The sequence below is a fragment of the Leopardus geoffroyi genome, chromosome B1 (assembly GCF_018350155.1).
Source record: "Leopardus geoffroyi isolate Oge1 chromosome B1, O.geoffroyi_Oge1_pat1.0, whole genome shotgun sequence".
Lineage (NCBI taxonomy): Eukaryota > Metazoa > Chordata > Mammalia > Carnivora > Felidae > Leopardus > Leopardus geoffroyi.
Genome location: NC_059327.1, coordinates 152370290 through 152392384, shown reverse-complemented (window position 1 = coordinate 152392384; position 22095 = coordinate 152370290). Strand labels below are relative to the sequence as shown.

Sequence of the window (22095 nt, the reverse complement as noted above, 5' to 3'; positions counted from 1 at the left end):
ATATAAACATGAGTTTATTAATATATCTAATGAATAATGGAAATAGGTTAGGTTTTGTTTTTTGGGACAACATTCTTCAATAAGAATGTGAATTTAAAATGTAGTGAAATGCGACTTTGGATATTTAGGCTGTGTTTCTGGCAGGATCTTGGCTCTCATTCATATAGTTCACATTGGTGTATTAGAGTACTGTGATTTTTGAGTTCCTTAAAGATAGATTTCAGTTATACAAACAATGCAAGTGATCCATTATTGTTTACTGAAAATTCTCACACATACTTTTCGAGAGACAAGGTACTCAGTTGAAAATCACACTTTCCTTGGGATATGGGAATGGAATGATGATACCACACAAAACAAGGACCTAGCTTGCGAGGTCCCATCTCACATTCTATCAAGATACTAACCACTCTGTGATTAAAGTCAGTATGAGACACTAACTTATTTCTTATTTTATGCCTTACATACCATTTGTAATTTCTACATTTTAAAAGACAAAGAAAAAAGAATACCTTGGAAATTACACATTCCAAAATAGTATAGTACCTATGAATTTGTAAACTTTTCGTGAAGGAACTCTTCAAATCATTTTAGAATTAGCAATACGAAGACTTGTATAATTTCAAATACCTCAAAAAACTCAAAGACGAATTACAGACTTTTCAATATTGAGTTGAATTTTAATTGACTTAGAATTTTGATATAAAAACACATTTCATAAAGTATGACATGTGAAGATTGTCTCCCTGTTTTCAGTAAATTTTGTTCTAATGTGAAAGTAAGTAATATCTCTTAATTGTTAAACTATTTCATGGGTATGACCACTGAATTTCTCAATTAGAGTAGGCCCACTGAGTAATCCCTATCGTCTGCGGTTCTACAAGTATTATAAAAAGGGATTTTGGAACAGTTCAGAGTTGTATTTTACTTAGGAAGCCTTCAAATGGAATTGGATATATTATATATATATATATATATATATATATATATATATATGTATATATATAGTAAGCAAGACTCGCATCTGCCTTCTATGAGCACTTTAAATGAGGGTCTAGAATTAGAAGGCATAATTTTGTTTTCTGTCTCTTTTCTAAATCTATAAAATGGGATAGTATTTCCACATTCCTCCCTGGCAGAAATGTTGTGAAGAGGAATGAAATAATCTCTGTTGCACGTATATGAAAATAAAATTTTGTTTACTTCAAATTTTAAGAAACTTTCACTTAATATAGAGAAAGAAAAATAATTCATTGAAACATTAAGACAATGATCCAATGTAATTTTGTGATCTTTTTGGTCAGAGAAATTTGTTTTGGTTTTGGTCTTAATCTCTGCATTATGAGAGAAGCTAAAGTTTTCCCCTCATATCTGATGAATAATATTTAAAAAAGTCTTTAAAAATGACACTGATATCCTAAAAAAAGCACAGGATAGGTAAATGAACATTTAATGCTTTGTTTTTGGAATATAAAACTCCATTTCTCTTGCCACATGAACACTTCAGAAAAAATAGTAAGTGGTATACGAAAACACTTGAAAAGCATGAAAACTAATGAATGAAGAAAATAGTCTAGCATATGTTTAAATTTAAGAAACACAAGAAAAGGCTATTTTGGGACCATGAGATCTTTCAGATGGACTTAAAAAAATATTATGCTATAAACATATTTTGCTGTTTGTAAACATAAACACAAATGAATATTAAGGGATAAATTATAATACTATTCTAGAAATTACATACATTAACATCTTACTTGCACTAAAAAACAATTTGTTCAACATTGGGTATTTGTAAAAATATATTTTTTTTGAGAAGTAAAATAATAGAATCTCAAACCAGCTGTGATGGCATATAGTCAAAGATCAAAGCTAAAAATGTAGGCAATATTGGGCATGGTGTAACTAAAATTTAGGCATCAGGTTTCATTCAGAAATATTACAGAAATATCTTCTATCAGTGGGTACAGAAATATTACAGAAATATCTTCTATCATTGGATAGATTTAAGTCAATGAAGAAAGAGTATTTGAAATATTAACATTATTATATATCTGTACAGATTTCATAACAAGTGGGCAAGTAGAGTGATGAAGAATACTTTGAGATCAAAGGTGGCAACATCGAATTACCAATATCATCTTGTAAATGACACATCATGTATTTGAAATACATTTGGTTTTCTAATGGAAGATAGAGCAAAGCTCAGAACTCTGGAGCATTGAGGAAGTTTTAATATAGTTGAACTGTGGAACCAAAGACCTAAATCAATGTCTTCAAAATTATGTTTCTCAGATTCTGAGATGTATATCAAGGTACCTTTAAAAGCCAGTAAATTTACAGTGGGCAATTTTAATGTGCATGCGTTGTATTATATTAAGGTCAAAACCAACCACACATGAGTGGTCTTTCCAGGAATGAAAAACAGTGACATTCCAATATCCCCAAATGTCTAACAACCTTTGTTCTGTAATTGTAAATATGTCTATTCACAAATGATGATGATAGAGACTTTCCTTTGAAAATTTTTATGTGGTAATTGACTTATACTGATATGATTATACATATGAAATTAGGCGATAAGATTTCAGTCAAGATTTTTCAGTATTTTACTGACTCTACTAGGAAAATTATTCTTCTCAGCCTTTAATTTCCATTATAAAAGATTGTTTTCTCATCAATGCTTTAATCTAAACAAATACTATCTTTAACTGAAACTTCTTAGTGACTTAAAATTCAATTATAAAATGGAGTTTCAGAAAGCTGTTTAACAATAAACATATTTGAAGCTTCCATTCTTTTCCAGTAGTAATTTTGGGCAACTCTCTTACAGTCTAATTATATAAGATAAATTATGTTTGTTTCTTTGCTTTATTTTGTTTCATTTCACTAAGAATGTATTAAAAACATTCTGGATCTTTCATATATTTTCCACAAAAACTGTTGGCATTTTATTAAGTATCTAAGCATATTTGTGGCTAAATCATTCATTCATTCATTCATTCATTCAGTGTACGCACACATACATACACACATAAATATACATACACACACAAATCCCTCACTGCCTCCACAACTGCTAGCATTATTTGAAAAAAAATATTAGAAAAATGATTGTGTTATTTTAGGGTTTTTTGTGAAGGAAGCATTCTGCCTTTCCACTTTTCCTTAAATCAAGCATTTAAGATCTAGCTAAAGTTTGTTTTTGCCAATACTTCTAAGTCATGTCTTCCTGAATGTTCATACTCTCATTATCTTTGAGATTTACTTCAAGGTAGGCCTGGATTTTGATCTTTTTTTTCCAAGATGTAAAATCTGCCTATTCTGCATCAGTGATGATTTATCTCTTATGACAATTCTACTTAAGACTCAAGTAGCTTGAACAATTCAGCAACCATTTTTGTTTGTTTGTTTTAGCTTTTCATACAGCAGTTTAAAAAAAAATCACAGTGTAAAGTCATATTTATGTTATACTTTAGCCATTGCCAGATTTCAGGAATTTGTGGTTTGTCATCAAAGCCCCATGCTCATAAAAGAATTTGTGGAGTAAATGAAATCATGTGGAATAAATCTCTGCTTTCATATTAACCTCAAAATTTTCCTTCAAATACACAATTTTCAAAAGGTTGAGAAAAAGATCTCTGATTTTTGGCAACCTGCTTGTAACTTTCTCCTGTTCTCAGAAGATCACTGATATCCACTCCACCATTTCTCACATGTACACACGCATGCATACATATTCACACCAGTTTTTGTAATCAACAAAAATTAATTTACACCTAGAGAATACAAGTTACAATTTACAGTACCCCAAGGAAGCCCTATACTTCTCTAAAATGCATTTCAGAATATCTTTTCCCAGCAAGTTTTACCTACAGATAAGAGCTCAATACAGTAGTACAGCGATGTAGAATCTTTAATCTGGGAAGAAATTATCTACATTATTTCACTTTTAACATGATAGCACACTATTGTGCAGGAGTCCCTCTAAATCTGTGAATAGAGCTCTCTGATCTTTTGGCCTAGCCTATAGTTTTATAGCTATAACCCAGATATATATTTAGGATTTGCATTTGTAAGTAATTAAGACTAGCCCTTTGGACCCTGATCTCCAATATGTGCATATTTTTTATTTCACCGGTATCAAATTAAAAATATCACTTCAAATATCTGAAATTATTCACGCTTAAAATATTAAAAAACATTTAAAATTACATGTGGCTCTGTTCTCCAATGCCACATATATCCACAATGATTACCAAAAAAAAAAAAAAAAAAAAATTCCAGTTAAGTTATGGTCATTCCATGGTTCTTAGGGAGAAATGGTGATTTGAAGTAGCATTTCGTCAAGAGGTAGCATTCCATTTCCATATATGATATGATTTTCATCTTAATGGAACAACAAACACACAAACATGTTAAATGTGAAACAGATGCTACAATCTACAATCTTACAGCTTCTGGTTTAAATCAGGACCACAGTAAAAGCTTTGGAAAAGAAGTATGAATGCTTGAGATAAGGATGACGTGCTCTATGTATATTTTATTGACAATTATCCCTTGTGAAATCACTTGTTAAGATTCCCCTTTGGAAATTGGTTTCCATCTACTCTCCTTTTAGGCATACCTGGTGCACTAACTGTTAAAATGTACACAAATGGAGAAAAAAAAAAAAAAAAGGAATGCTGACGATAATACATAGAGGTGGGACATTACATAGGAGTGAAAGCGGGAGGGGAACACTAACCATATTAGGCTTGGATGGGCAACAGCGCACAGGGAAGAAGCCCTTCCACAGCCACATTCGCAGCAACTGAAAAGCAAACAAGAGAGCCCAAGATAAGGAAGAGATCCCACTCCCTCAGTATAGCATAAAGACACTATGAATTTAGACAGGTGTCAGCTTTGCTTTTCAAAAGCAAAATCCCTAAATGCATTACAATGAAACTTCTTCCACAATGCCTTTCAAATTAAAAAGCATTTTATGGATTTAAGAAATACAGAGCTATATTAAATAGTTATTTTTATTTTTCTTAAAATGCTTATTCAGTAGGAAATATGAGCCAATGTATTTGATTATGCAATTAATATAGACATACAAATAAAAATGTAAGCCCACTTAAATATATCTTTCCTCAGGAATTCCTGCAAAATTTATATTCAGAAGACATGCTAAATTGTCCTTTAAATACATGTTTGCATAGAACCTATAAATTTAGGAGGGAGAGTAATGTCCTGTCCATTTGACCCACTGATTTCTTATGCCAGTGGCATTATTTATCACAGCTTATCAAGATGTTATGCTTACATGACTTCTCCAATCACCTATGGAAGGCTACCAATTTAAATTTACATATTCAGGTTTAAAAAATGCATCTCCAAATATATATTTGTAGAGCTATTGCTATATTAAAAAAAGCAAACTACATATTATACATGCACTTTTCTGGATACTGCAACATTCAAGATTCTTTCAAATTTTTCACATATTCATAAAAAATCCAGAAAATACCAAGTAAATTATTTTATAAAATGCACTTTGTTGTTAGAAACCACATAAACTGATCACAGGATATAACATAGAATTTATTTAGTGCTTCAATGCATTCATTTGTCTATATATTTTATGAATAGCATTCATAGTGATTTCAAGAGAACTGAGAAATGAGCTCAGCAATGATACCATAAACCAGCAGGCCAAGGGTTTTTTTTCTAAAATCTGTCTGTTTTGAACTTTAATTACTTGAAATGCATCTACTCTATTTTATAACAAATAAAGAGAAGAAAATAACATATAAACATACAACAAATTTGGAAATGCTAACAAAGGTAGGCAAATATTTCCAAATTAAATTTCAATGGGTCTTTTTCAAAGGAAAAGTAGGCAATGTTTTATATATATATATTTTTCTTTTTTTTTCCGGAAAACTGATGATGTTTTAATTTTTAGGACTAGTAATTGTCTGGAAATTTGACTGTCACTAAAGTGAAATCCTAGTAAATAAAAATGTTTCCTGTGACATTTACTTCCTATTTGACTATTTATTGTAATACATTTTTTAAAATATGCCAAAACTTATTTCACTGTGGAGATAATGAAATACAAAGTTACAGGATATCAAAATACTGAAATACTTAAAGATTAGGTAAAACATCTGTGAAATACTTTGGCAGATCTTGATATATTTCTTTGTAATTCCATTTATTTCATAAATATCTTAAACACTGATCTCTTCTATAAATTAATTTTCCTAATGTTTCTTTTTATATTAGCACTCAGATTATGGGTTGGTAAACTACAGCCCATGAACCAAAACTAGCCCCCCACTTATTTTTGTAAATGCAGTGTTGTTAGAACACTGCCACACTCTACTTGTTATTTGTGGCTTGTTTAGTGTTGTTCTGACATAGTTGAGTAGTTATGATGGACAATGTACGGTCTGCAAAGGCTAAAACACTTACTATCTGTCCTTAAAGAATGTTTGACTTCTTTTCTTAGACTATCAGTTTCCTAAGATGAGGATGATTCTTTAATCGTTTTATTTCTTCACAGTTTAAATGAAATGAATGACATCCGCAAGTAGTCAGTGCTTTACTGTAACTGATATTAACAATGGCACAATTATTTAAATTTACTGATAGCTATGAATGTGGAAAGTTTGCATGTATGTGTTAATTTCAAACAACACATTTTCAACTCCATCAGTAATAAATAATAATTGTTGACAAATGTATCTATTTTTCAGTGATTAATAAAAAAAGGATGATGTCATCTCCTGATAAAGTACAAACATACTTCTAGTTCAGGGTACACTGTTTATAAACTCATGTAGAATTGTGTTTAGGAAGGTGATAACTTCACCGTGGTTGGCCATTACCTATTAGGATTTCATAGTCAGCCAGTGTTCTGAGACTCCAAAAACACACGAATGATTCTAAAAATAATATTTTTTCAGTCCTCTTAATTTGAAAATTATAATAAGATTTTTTTCTTATAGTTTAATACATACACACACATACACACACATACACATGCAATTCGCAGTAACACCAAATCCACCGTACTTAGCGCTAAGATTTTAAAGTTTTAATAAACTTTAATCAAAAATATGAAATCATGTAAAATCAAACACTTGTGCTACTGCTTTTATCTGAGTCATTGCTTTAGATTTGCACTGATAGTGTCTTTGACTTGTTTTAAGTGGCATAAATAAATTACCTTGGACAAATTAGTTAATCTCTTTGTGTTTCAGTTGACAGCTATAAAATAGAAATCATAATGGATCCTATCTCAAAGTTTTTTTAAAAATGAAGTGAGAAGGGGCGCCTGGGTGGCGCAGTCGGTTAAGCGTCCGACTTCAGCCAGGTCACGATCTCGCGGTCCGGGAGTTCGAGCCCCGCGTCAGGTTCTGGGCTGATGGCTCGGAGCCTGGAGCCTGTTTCCGATTCTGTGTCTCCCTCTCTCTCTGCCCCTCCCCCATTCATGCTCTGTCTCTCTCTGTCCCAGAAATAAATAAACGTTGAAAAAAAAATTAAAAAAAAAATGAAGTGAGAATACATAAATTCACTTAGATCAATATCTGGCATATCATGCATTTTGGGAGAAGAGTGGTAGCTTATTCCTCTCCGTAATATCATACTTAGAGTGATAAACTAGATACTTATTATCTCAGATGAATTAGCTTTTTGATGATCCATATAATAACATCATGCTAAGTATTTCCATTTACAATGTAACTAAATAGCTAATTATATTCAGACCGATTCATATAAATACTAAATGGTCAATGTAATTTTTTTTGGAAAAACTCAGTTCTACAAAATATATTTTGTAAGGATTTAGTGATCACAGCACCCTATGTATTATTCTGTTATCCAGAAGATTAAAACTGAAGTTCCTTTTTTATGAATATCTGAAGCAGTATAGCCACCCCCCCCCCCCAAATAAATGTTTTAAAATAAAGTCTGAGGATGCTGTCACAGTAACACCTCAGCACCAGATGGTATACGTGTTCTTTCCTTAATCAATACATACTTGAAGTACAGGTTGAAAATGCTTACAAGCCTCAGAGATAATTTAGAAATAGAAACCAAAATGTGCTAGAAATAGCAGCCAATCTAATTTATGTGAGCTATAGTTCAACACAGCACATCTGCATTCTCATCAGTTTTTAGCACCTGGAAGTCTGTAAGTAACGGCACGCAGCTATAACAAGTTTTATCCAAGTTTAAAATAGTTTAGCTCTCCCAGGCTTATAATGAAAAACTGCTGGTCTTTGTTTTAACAAGATATTTCGATTTGTCCTTCGGAAGATTAAAATATGATAACAGAAGCTCTCCAGACCCAAAAAAGATTCAAATGAAATTACTTTAGCCAGGACTTACACAGAGTTGATCAATACATGCACGAAGTGTGTCAGTGTAAGTAAGATAACCTCCCTCCTACCAAAGCAAGGTGATTATAACTCTAGGGAAGAAATTCTCAAAGATACTAGATCACAGAACCAAGACTACAGGCTATGGATAAATGATTTAAATTCTTAAACAAGAGATCATACAAGCAGAAAAGAAAAACACTAAGATCTTAATAGATGAATGAGAGAAAAGCAGGAAGAGTAATTTCACAAAACAAGTACTTTAATCAGGTAACAAATATTTTCAGTTTACTGATAAAAAAAACTTAAAAAGGGTAAGAAAACCAAAAGGTTCTGTAGTTTCCCCATTTATAAATAACTTATGTTCTTTTTTTTAGAATTTATTTTTATGTTTATTTAATTTTGAGAGAGAGAGACAGAGTGCAAGCAGGGGAAGGACAGAGAGAAAGAGACAGAATCAGAAGCAGGCTCCAGGCTCTGAGCCATCAGCACAGAGCCTGATGTGGGATTCAAACTCATAGACTGCAAGGTCATGACCTGAGCCCAAGTCGAATGCTTAACCAACTGAGCCACCCAGCCACCCCTGTGGTTTCCCCATTTAAAATAAAACAACAACAACAGATGGTACTCAGTGGTAGAGAAAACAGAGTGGCGCTTAGGCCACCCTGAAAAGTGAACCAATCCTTTAGGAAACAATCCTCCAAAACCTATCAAAGAGCAAGACACCACTGTATAGCAAAAGAATGAAGATTATGGCGTTTGTAGTCAAACTAGGGGCAGTCCTGGATGTATCCATTACTATACGTATAGTCTGGGTAAACCAGGCATTGATGTAAATGAGATAATAGTGGAGACTCTACGACAAGGCAGTTTTGAAGAATGAGTTTCATAATCCAGTGTGAGGCTCTTCACATTGTCCCAGATTCAAAGTGACCACTTTGAAGTTTTAAAACTGACAATATTATAATAATCTGGTCCTGGGGCAAAGAATGAGGTACAGAAAATATACATGAGTCTGGGTATATTAAAGGAACTAAATAGCTAATGAATATTTTGAAATAAACATTATATTTGTGGAATCTATGATGTGATGAAAATCAATAAGGTATATATAATATTTAATTAGTGTGTAGAGAAGTAAAATGGTAACAGGTATTTTTTTAAGAGCTATTGTTGGAGTGTTACATTAATTAGCATTATGGGGCGATTTTAATTTTCTCTGCAGTTTTTGGGGATTATTTCATTTTATAATTTTAAGAAAATGATACAAATTATTTAAACAATTCCAATTATGATGTTTATCACAATATGCTGTCATTTACACTCTATCAGTTTTTAAATGATGAAAATAATTTAGATGTGTAACAAATATTTAAAACAGAAGAGCTGAGGAAATTGTTCACTGATAGTTAACACTGACAATGTTAATTGTCTTCCAGATTTAAAAAAAATCTTGTAATGCTGTATCTTTTGCATCTGTGTCTTAATTCCCTGCCCTCTTTTAAGACTTAGTACTGATTTCCGGTTGAAGCCAGGCTAAAACTCCGCAGAAATCTTTTGCAAAAACTGAGAGAGGGATAAAAAGCATAATTATAATGTATGTGGCTCCCAAACTCTACTCTTCATTCTCCATGCTTCTGGCACAAAGGCATAAAATTATTCTACCCTGAAAAGAAGGTAATGCAAAATGGTTATAAAGAACTTTTTTTTTTTAATTTATTTTTTTTAATTGTGATTTTGAGTTACTCTGAGGGGAACACCACATCTAATACATATGTTGGGATTTATGTGTGCCATTCAATCACTATTTCCAAGTCGTAGTCTAGACAAATTAGAAAAAGATATAGTTACATGCCATAATTTTTCAATCTTTTTTTCTAGTTCTCTGCTTTATTCTCATTCTAGAGCTTCTTATCCCTCAGCAAAGGTTACAGGTGCCTCCCTATTATCCCCTGGGATGCTTTACTAACAATAGTCCTGCCTAAGTACAAATCCCTGGTAGATGGGTTTAAAACATTAGTGGGGAAAAAAAATAAGAGAAACATCAGTGTATCTCTTAGTCTTACCTAATCAAGTTCCAAGCATTCTCGTATCTTTCTGTGAAATAATAAGAAACATACATAGTATCTGCTTCTCAGTTTCTGACACAGAATTCCTAAAATCCTTGTATATAGGGGTACTAAGAGAATCTTTTGTTCTAACATTTATCTTTGACCCCAGTTCCTGGCACAGAGCTCCTAAAACTCTTGTAATTTCCTAAGTGATAAGAGCACTAGGAGCATTTCTCATTCTATATTTGGTCTTTGACCTTGGTTCTTAACACAAAGCTCTTAAATCTCTAGGAATTTCCTGGGTGATAAAAATTTCTTTTGTACTAATGAAGTGGTTCTTGGTGGTTTCCTAGATGGAGGCTGGTCACCAGAAACACCTAGGTCATGATTAGAAGTATGGGATTTTCAGGGACACCTGGGTGGCTCAGTTGGTTAAGCATCTGACTCTTGATTGCTCAGATCATGATCTGACAGTTTTGATATAAAACTCCACACTGGGCTCTGTGCCTGCTTGGAGCCTGGTTCAGATTCTCTCTCTCTCTCTCTCTCTCTCTCTCTCTCTCTCTCTCTCTCTCTTCCCAACCCTCTCTGCTGCTCACACACAGGTGCTTTCTCTCTCTCTCAAAAATAAATTAAAAATAGTTAGAAGTATGGAATTTTCAGTTACACCCCTCACTCTCCAGAGAGGGGAAAAGGGCTAGAAAAGGAGTTAGTGATCAATCATGCCTACATCATGAAGCCTCCATAGAAATCCCACGTCCAGAGTCCAGAGAGCTTCTCATTTGCTGAACACATCCATGTACTAGGAGGGTGATTTACCTCAACTCCATGGGCTAGAAGCTTTTGCACTTAGGACTCTTCCAGACCTTGTCCTATGTTTCTCTTCAACTGGCTACTCATCTTAAAACTTAAAAGTTTTTGTGGAGAACCCTGCTATAACCTTTCTTTCTTTCTCCACAATTAGCCTGTTACCAGGTTAAAAAAAATCTGATCAATTAATTCACAATAAATTACATACCACACTTAAAATGCCTCCATATGGGTCAAGCCCTTACTGTAGCAAAATATAGCAAATTCTGTTCCAAAGTATTAAAGGATAGGTGCCATAACATTACTCAATGACCCAAACTCTACTATTAGTCAATTAGTCAAAGACATGTATAAAATAGAGATAAAATCATATAAGTGACTAAGGTAAAGTTTACATAATTATACATACGTCAAAGATTTATAAAATAAAGACAAATCCCCAAACTCTACCAATCTAAATGTGCCATATGCAGCCATCCCTCAAGGATAAAAGTCACAAAAGCAAACAAAAACCTACTGACTTTAACTTTGGAATCAGGAACTCTTTTTATTTCTTACTCTGAAAATGACTATTAGGACCTAGAAGGAAAGCTTGATGTGAGTTATCTTTAGACAACATTTCAGTTGATCTATTTTCCCAAGGTATATTTTAATGAAGATTTCTATATTTCTTTTAATCCGTCTCATAGGCCAAATATCATTACAAAACAGGTTCTTTTTCCATGAATGCCACAGGTAAAGCCACTGATGCAACTAGAAAATGTTATTGAACATGTTAGATTCGGTCTGCTTATTCCAGGATATATTTAGGAAATCAAAATGAATTTTACCAAATATTAACCACCTTTGTAAACTTTTTGCTGCAGGAGTGGACACAATAATTCTCCTTATTAGCAAACATTTACTAATATTTAAACCAACTAACAAACAAAAACCAATGCCCAGGCCTCACCCTAGAACAATTAAGTCAAAATATTGTAGCTTGGTTGTGGGACCCAGGTATCATTATTTTTCAAAAGCTGTCAGTGGATTCTAAATTTCCTCCAGATTGACACCGCTGATCCAATAGGTACTCAATAAATACTTCTTGTATTGAATGTTGTGTCTTATAATAGTCTTAGGGGAATTTGCCTAATGAATACAAAAGGAAAGGTTTTTAATTAGCATATTAATGGTCTGCTGTTAATAAAAACTTCTGAAGTGTCTAGAGGTGCCTAAAAACAATTTGTTTTCTGGCAAGTGCTTTAAATAATTCTCCAGAAATCTGTAACCATACAACCATGTAAACCATGAAGACCGGTTTGTTAAGTAACTGTAAATTTCATTGTATTCTCTACCTTTTTAAACCACAAGTTTTTTTTTCCTAACATTTATCCTTACATGTTTAATTGCTAAGTTTAATGTTTAACGACAGATTCTTTTGAACTTCTATATTTCTATATTAGCTACTTGGATTAAATAGTAGTCATAATATCTCAAAAATAGCAACACTATAAAATTATCTGTATTCAGCTTCTCTATTTCTCCCTTGTGTCTATTGGACCACAGACTTACATATAGTTATATGAAAGCAAACTCAGTTTTGCCACAGATTTGTCAGAAGAGCTTTCAAGAAGTGGATATCTTGATATAAAAGATTTTCTTTGAACTGTTACTGAACTGGAGTAAACCAGAACCACATCTATATTTAGTTACATAATCTTACATGTTACATAGACATATATATCATATTTGTATAAAAGAAAGCTCATGCCTTTAACGAAGCAGGAAGAACGGAGATCAGGATAGGGAGGGTCACAGGTAGAGGCTGTGAAGGCCTTGTAGATGTCCAGGGAGTCACAGTAAACTGAACACGCTATGTGCATTCATTCTTATATGCCTTCTTTAATGCTCACTATCAACAAACTCAAAACTCCTCTTCATCTTTCAGGTCCAGCTTAAACTTACCATTTCTGTAACAATACTTCTGTATTCATCAAGGAGAAAATAACCATACCCTCTATTTATTCTTGTACCAATTGTTAAAAATACAATACTAACCGTTACATTGAAATGACATGTGTTACTCTTCAACTGCCCATGCTATGAAAGTAGGAAGCATATCAAAGACTCAAATCCCATTAAAAAAGCACACCCTACAGGTCACCAAGGTCAGACAAATCTACTTTGGTGAGCCATAGCAAAAAGAGGTGTTACAGGATCTATCAAGTACTTATGCAAAAGGCTGCTCTGGTGCAATATTTTGAACAGAAAAATCACATTTCACCTTTTGATACATCGCTTAAATGTTTTTATATTACTCAAATTTGAAGATTAGATGTCCCTACTATATTGTTATACACTTATGTGTATACATTTATATATGACATATGTATTTACATATACATGAACATATGTAGAAATATATAGATATAGATATAGATATAGATATAGATATAGATATAGATATAGATATAGATATAGATATATGTAAGCTATAATTTAGATATAGTCAATAAAACACATGTCTTTTTACTATATTTGGACTACATACTTTTATCAACTATCTGTGATGTTTTGGTTTTAATTTTGAAGCTGGTATCCATCTTCTCAGCTCTTGTCAGATGGAAAAATGTACATTATAAATCATATCACCCTAGGCATGGCCCAAATGGCTAAAGAACATGTAGGCTGAGGCTCAAGAGAAAGGAATGCTTGCTTATTATTCAAAGAAACTGTAGGATAAGTAGTTAATCAGCACTATCCTAAAGATAGATATAGGTATAGATAATGATATAGATAATGATAATGATAATGATATATATAATGATATATAATATATAATATATAATATATAATATATAATGAAGTCTCTAACAGGAAGAATAAAGATTTTCTTTTTCTTTCTTTCTTTCTTTCTTTCTTTCTTTCTTTCTTTCTTTCTCTTTTCTTTCTTTTCTTTCTTTGATTTCAAGTCTCTTGATATGGAAGAGACCTCTGGCAAGCAGAAGTGGTGCCAGAACACCTGTTAACATGACCTCCTGGGCTTCTGGTAAATGGTGTCCACCTTTTCGAAAGACCCCTGCCCCAAATTTTGCCCCTAAAATCCTCACTTGCAAGCCATCAGGGAGTGTGAGACTTTTGAGGACAAGCTTCCTATTCTCCTATGTAGTACCACACCAATAAATCACCTATCTTTTTTCACTGCAGAAGCTTGGTGTCAGTCTTTATTGGCTTGCTGTGCATTTGATAGACAAACTCTCAATCAGTCCAGTTATAATCTGCTGAAAACTCAACTTTCTCATCAAGTAGCAAATAGGAAATAGAACCTGGTATGCATTGCATAGGTAGGGGACAAACTATAAACTTTGACATCTGACCTCAAAAATCGGCAAACAGGTAGGGAAAGGAAAAGTTTGATATTAAGAACCACTAAAAATGCAAAAAAAAAAATTTTCACCTTTGTCTCAATTTCACTCCCCCCTCTTTTTTTTTTTTTTCTTTCCTATATCCCTGTTTTCTGGCATTGGAAAGACATATCATTTCTTAACTTGTCTGATAAAACAAAATTCTTCTTAAACAATTTCTATCCTCTCACTGCAAAATTACATGGTTTCTTTCATTAACCTATAAAATTCAGAGTGTTACTTATTTTAAATAGTTATTTATCTGATCACTTACTAAAAGCAATTCACAGTATATTCATGGCTGCACTCCTTAAATTTTTCACTCCTTTTTAATTTTTCTTCATTATTGAACACTCAGCTTATAAAAAGACCTGTCCTACTATTTAGTGAAATGTGTAAGTGAGAGACTGAATGTACAAAGGGACAATGGCTAAACCACAAGCTCTGTAGCAACTGACCTGAGTGGTCAATTAGTCAGACTTTATCAATAAATGCCAGCTTCACTAACTTTTGTCCATTCTAAGTAGAAGACACCAAACATGCCCCCACAAGCAATCCCACAGGATGTTCCGCTTCTAGTTAGTCCACCTCCAGCTATCCCATGCCAATAGCCTCCAATCAGGGAAAAACTGTAGCCTTCCCTTCTCTTCATTTTAAAGCTTTACACTCCACTTCCTGCCGTTGGGTTTCTGCCAGATGCAAGTTATGGTGGCTGATTCCCTTGCTATAGCAACTTCTTAATAAATAGCCTTTGCTTGTTCTCATTTGGGTGTTTTTTGTTTATTTCCACAGATGAGATAACTTTACTAGTTCAATACAGGAAAATTGCATAGATTTATCCTCACAATCAACTGGCATCTTAGTTCTGTTCTGGCACAATAATAATGTTGATACACAAAATACTGAATCATGTTGCTTTCTCCTACAGGATGATGCCGTCACTGGGCAAACATCAATTACCTCCATTTATAGAAACCGAAAGATACTGTGAGCTCCTTCCACTGAGTTTTTCCCTCCCAGTCATTTCATTGTTGAAACAGGTCTATCTGTAAAACCTCTTTGAGAAGAGTATATGACTCTTATGACTAACCTGCTTGTGCTTAGCTACTTTAGGTTTTAATTTATTTTGAGAGAAGTAGAGAAGAAAAACTAAGAACGGATAAAGTTGCAAAATAGTGATGCTAATTTTGCCAGCTTAAAAAAATATTTTAAGCATAGTAACATTTGTTTTAAACAGCCATTTGTCTTAATATAGAATAATATCAATTAAAAATGAGTGGGTCAAAAAAGAAGATATTAATCAAAGAAATAAGCCACTATGTAAGTTCTGACCTATTTAGCTCCCTCCATTATGGCTGTTGAATATTTTTTCAGAGTTGAATCATTTATAGCAGCATTAAATTTATAAGGTAGAGGAGTTAGAAGGACTAATGTTTAAATTTAATTATTTCACACTCAAATAATTAAAGTAATTGTGGAAGTATACTCAAATTATCAAAATATAAGAACTGTGTTTATTTTGTGATAAACATGAGAACTGAATTAATTATGAGATTGATTTAACAAGAAACTAAGTGTTCATTTTCACATCAAACTATTCAAATTCCATGTAAGCACATTTTGTTTTCTATTCATACGGGTCAGTAACATTGAAATCATATATTACAGAAGTTGCCATAAGTTTTAAAACTTGAATATGGGCATGCCAGGGTGACTCATTTGGTTAAGCCTCTGACTCTGATTTCAGCTCAGGTCATGATGTCACAGTTCATGAGATCAAGCCCATAGCAGGCTCTGAGGTGACAGCACAGAGGCTGCTTAGGATTCTCTCCCTCTCTCTTTGCCCCTCTCCTGCTTGCACAGGCTATCTGTCTTTCTTTGAAAATAATTAAACATTTAAAAAGTTTTCAAAAAATTGAATATAATGGTAATAAATGCTAACTATTTTAATATACACATATATATAACAATGGTCAATTATGATTGCAATTGTTTTTTATACATACAATTGTATATCAATGTATGGACCCATAAGAGTACTTATATAAAATATTTTATATTTTAAAATTATGACCATATGTGATTTCCCAACAGATATTTGCTTGACCAAACAATGAGACACATTTTAAAATTATATTTAAACTAACATGATCCTGGACCAAATTAGATTAGAATGTTTTGCTAGCCCAGAGGCAGTATAGATAAAAGAATATCTATATAGACACTTACTTAAGATATACTACAGGTGAAGACCTAAAACAATTTTGGGAGAGAGTGATAAACAGTGCTTATACTTACATAAATTTGTAGAAAATATTAATTTAGATTCCCCACAAGGTACAATTAACAACTGTATCACATGCAAAACAAATGTTACTAAAAAGTAAACAAATCTTGATACTTCTAATGATGTGTCTTTAGTATACAAAGAACTAAGATTCCACTAGTCCAAGTGGGTAAAGAGCATGCATATGTAATTTATAAAACATGTAATAAAATAACTAATGAGTACAGTTATTGCATATATATTAACAAGCCTATTAAATTTCAAAAATAAAAAAATGCAATTAAAAATACAGAATATTTTTCTTCTATTAAATTAACAGACTGGCTAGTTTGTGACCCATTAGGTAGTGTCATACACTGTTGGGGGAATGGTAATTCGTGCAATGATTTACAATTTGTCATTTGTCATTTGATACATTTGTCAATTTGTATCAACAATCTTAAAAATATTTGTACTCACTATCCTTACATTGAATTATACAAATATGTTCTAAGGACATTAAAGATTGAAATATCAACCCCTCTCCCTCATAACAATGACAACAGAAGAAAAGAAACAAACAAAACCAAAGGGACAGCATATGGGAAAAGTTAGACATTAGAATATCAAAGACTTCCTAAATTTTGCTTTTAAAATTTACACAGGAAAACCTTATATGATGATGTTACGTCAAAGAAAAACAGAAAATAAAATTATAAATTATGAACTCAACTATATATATGTAAAGATCTTAAGTATGTATGGCCAAACATGAATATTGATTGCCTCTGGTGGATAAATATGATTAATTTTCCTCCTGCATTTTGTCTTGCATATTTTATATAATTTTTAATCAGAAAATTAAGAAATGCAAGCATAAATAAAATACCAGCTAGTAAGAAATTAGGACAATCATTGTAACCATGCCAACTAACTAACACACAGTGTAAAAAGTAGACTGAAATGTATAGAAAAGGCTGGCAGCAAGAGATCTTGGTAAGGTCAAAAAAATCAGGACGTTCATGTAAGGGAATGGCCATTAATCTAAAGCCAAAGATATGTTGGAGCATTGCTAAAGCAGCCCAGCAATTCGCATATTTGAGGTCTCAGGAATTATCATACAGTGGGTGAGCAGATGGAAGGAAGCAGGATTGACAGTGATATTCACTTCAGGACATATGATGTACTGAGACGATCCCTGATAGACTTCCAAACCAGGTTATTTAGGAGTCCCCTTAGAGTGGAGTGTTTTCAGAGGGTTGGGGACATAGCAACTGGTTCCAGTCACCCTGGCTTTGGGAACTGATGGAAACAAAGGGCCAAACTACACAGGTTCCAACCAGAGAGATGAGATGTTCAGAAGGACCTTCCATTTCAATTTCTGGAATGAACATTTACAAGCCTCAGAACTTGGGCAGAAAAATATTAGGTGGTAAAATAGACATCTATTTGGAATTCAAAATGCCAGAGGGGAGGAGGGTTGGGGATGATGAAATAGATGCAGGAGATTAAAAGGTACAAACATCCAGTTATAAAGTAAATGTCATGGGGACAAAAAACACAGCATAAAAAAATGCAGTCAATAATATTGTAATAGATTTGTATGGTGACAGATGATAACTAGATTTACCAGGATGGATATTTCATACTGCATATAATTGTTGAAACACTATGTCCTGCACCTGAAACTAGTATAATATTGCATGTCAATTATACTTCAATTAAAAAAATAAGTAATAAATAAAAACTAATACGCCATTGGTTAACATCCAGCAACCATAAGGTTTAAGTTAATTTTCAAATGATGAAAAATACAAACATTTGGAGTAAAAATGATCTATAATGACTGTATTATAAAACTATTAAAAAAAACAGCTAGTTTCCTATTGGAGCTGGGGAGTATGTACTAGCACTGGTTTGAAATGATTAATTATAGTTTTTTCAGATTCCAAGAAAGGCTGGGTTTATCTTGGCCATGACATTCCAAATGGCTAGAGAAGAGGTAAATCTAGCAGACCACAATATGTACACATGAAAGAGCTGGAATAGGACTAGATCAGAAAGAGTCAGATATTGACATCAAAATAAATCATCAAGAGGTCCTCATGTACTAGAAAACATCATACAAGTGTAAAATTCTGGTTTATCATATATTTGTCTCATCAAAATTTATGTATAATCAAAGTTCAACATTACTTATCATGTACATATTAAATTCATGCTGATTTGATGATAACTTGTTAGATTTTTACATCACTTTTTTCACGATAGGACAGAAATTAGTCATTTGGGTGGCTCAATTTCACCTTAAAATTTTCCTGAGGATGATTGGACCTGTAGATTGGCTTTTTCCTGGTAATTATACTTGTAGAAAATTAAGAAAACCAGAATAATTCTACAGATTTAATATCTACACTGTTAAAATATTTATGCTGAACTTGGTATCCTTAAAAAAGTAGCATGTGTTACTGGCATATATGATGTCACAAACAACTTTAGCAGTGGGGATTTATAGTAAGATTCTAGTGTATCTAGGAAAAATAATATTAGCAGAAAATATTTCGCTTAATTTTATATTTCTACATATTTTTAAACATGTTTGTTTAAATATTTGCTCTGTGATTGGATGTTCTGTTTACTTTACATTCTTTTGTGTACTATTTCTCCATATCTGTGCCAGATATCTCTTTGTACAAAATAGTGAAAGTATCAATCAAAGTATTAAATGATTAAAGTAATAAACAAGCAAAATTACATGACTTCAATTGAAACTCAGATTCGTTTTTTTTAACGTGGGCACTATTTATATATCACCTATGGGTATAATCAGTTTAAAACAATGCCTAGCACATTTCTTTCAGGAAAATCAATGAAATAGGCATAGAAGTGTCCAAGTGGCACTAGGGTCACTCAGTGCCAGAGGTATGGAGAGCTCTTGGAGGTGGAGAAGAGGGGCTTGCGAGATTCGAGAGAATTTTTGAATCCTATGAAAGCTTCAGCCTGGAGAGACACTGAAGACGAATTATAATGTTGGTGTAAGACCATCCTAAGAACACCTAAAAAAATAGACAGTCTTTCCTTCACTAAACACCACAAAGAGGTCCCACCTTCCCCACTTGATATCTTATCTTTCAAGATGGAAGTGGCAGTGTGAAGAGCAGGCAAAAAGCAAGCAAACAAACAAACAACCCACAATAAACTTCAACCATCTTTCTGGCCTTTCGATCTACCTTGGCTCAAGAGAACTCAACAATGACCATGATAGAGATGTGGAACCCAATGCCAGACCATAAGAATGGGAAGAAAAGATAATGGGTCATTTAAAAAAATAACCAAATAAAACAGGGATTTAAAGAACAAAAGCCCCAAATAATCATTACAATTCGACGTTATGCAGTATTGATGGCTTCAAGAGAGCAGAGTAATGCCTGTAGACTATTCAGAGCAAATGCATGCCGAAGACCCACCACAGGGGAGTATGCCAGTTTTCTGTGAGATTAAAAAGTCAGGGGAGTAGGAAATAATGAGAAGCAAGGAGTGAGCGATAGTAAAAAGAATTTTGGTAAGCAAAATAATTAGGATATAATATGTTTTGTAGCACTAAAACTACCACAGACATCAGATATATTTGAAGTCAATTCCTCTACATGGAACAATAAAGAATGCAGCTGTTTGAAATTGAGTTGCTAATCCATTAGAAACATTTCTTTCTTTGCAGGTTTATGAAAGTTTTTAAAAAGAGCACAGATCTTAAACAAATGGGGTTTTCAGGTGGAGTTTAAAATCATTTGGAACATTTTACTGCCATTTGCTTCATTTTTCAGCAATGGATATATTCCTAGACATGGTTCAGGAAATTAACGGGGTTTTGTTGAATAGATGGGCTACCCTTTGGCATAGCGTAGTGCTATTGATTTTTCTCTGTAGAGCTGGATATCAGGTTCCTGTGAGAGCCTGTGTGGGCTCTGAGAGATGTAGTAAGATTCCCAGAAACCTAGCAGAGTCCTCTGTCAGAGCATAGTGTCTGCTGGCATGCTAGCATTTTCTCTTTCACATTTTATAGAAATAGAGCTTTTGGGCAAATAGAGCTTCAGACAAAAAGTGTATTTTGCTCTCTTGTATTAGGTTTTTGACCTGCTCTATGCTTCATACTTGATGAAATCTGAGTCTTTAGATTCTTTGCTATAATAATATTTTTTTGCAAATCAATGATATTAACTTATCTCCGTGTCATAGATTTTTTCCTCCAAAATGTTTGCCTCAATATAACTTCCTGAGAGTTGCCGTGATGTTTACGTGTTTGATCTGTGAGAAGTCGCAGGTGGGATATTCAATAATGTTGAGCAATTGAACCAGTAACTCTCTTGGGTTCAGTTTCCTAGGACGATTTACTTCCCACAGTGGGCAATTAGTTGTTGCTATGCTCCTCGTCTTTCTGGCACTACTGTGTCCTGATCCCCATTTGTCAGTTATTAATAAATTATGATCTTCTCTCTAATTATCTTTGATTCAGAGCCTTTGAAGAAAAAAGCGTGTAATCATGAGAAAATAGAAGGAATAACAACTCTCAGATATTAAATCAATACACATGCCTGGATTTATTACAGTTTCATAAAGTCACATCTGCTAATTCATAAGCCACTGAGATTTGCTTTTAATGAGAGCTTTGCTAAAATCAGTATTTACATGTGTGATTATAAATATTTGGCTATTTATCATTATTTTAAATTAGGATAGAATGAGACAAAATATTTCCACACAATATTTTTCTTACCAAAACGTACCAAGTTCTGAAACTACATAATCGTAATGATGTTAGAAATGCTAAATATACTAACATATTCATGATACTCATAATCTGAAGAGAATCAGGAGAGAAATCAAGCTTGTTGACCTACATTATTATTAATAAAAACTATCGCCACTTGATGCTACCAGGTGTATCATCATTCTGGCATCTGGATGCCCAGATGTCAAATGAATATAATAAGCTAGTGAAGACTTCTTCTTCCTATGTAATACTTCTTTGAAATCACTGCATTTATTTTGTGATAGCACAGAAATTTCAGTAACCAGGAAGAAAGCACATTTATGTGTTAGGTATTCTATTACACTCTTATCAGTGTTGCTAACAGTTTTTATTTTCCAAACTATCAACATTAATAGGAAAAAAACGAGACAAAGCACTTCAAATGGAGACTGATGTA

At 33.1% G+C, this 22095-nt stretch overlaps 1 protein-coding gene across 9 annotated transcripts in view; it reads right to left on the bottom strand.

The window, feature by feature from the left end:
• The window catches only part of EPHA5 (EPH receptor A5), a 344908-nt gene that overhangs the window by 49149 nt on the left and 273664 nt on the right, over positions 1 to 22095 (bottom strand). For 7 of the 9 annotated variants that reach the window (XM_045473882.1, XM_045473883.1, XM_045473888.1 and 4 more), the window contains one exon: positions 4748 to 4813. The exons of the other annotated variants lie outside the window; for them this stretch is intronic. In XM_045473882.1, the coding sequence (XP_045329838.1) occupies positions 4748 to 4813 (66 nt within the window). The remainder of the gene's footprint in view (positions 1 to 4747; positions 4814 to 22095) is intronic. 9 annotated transcript variants of the gene reach the window in all.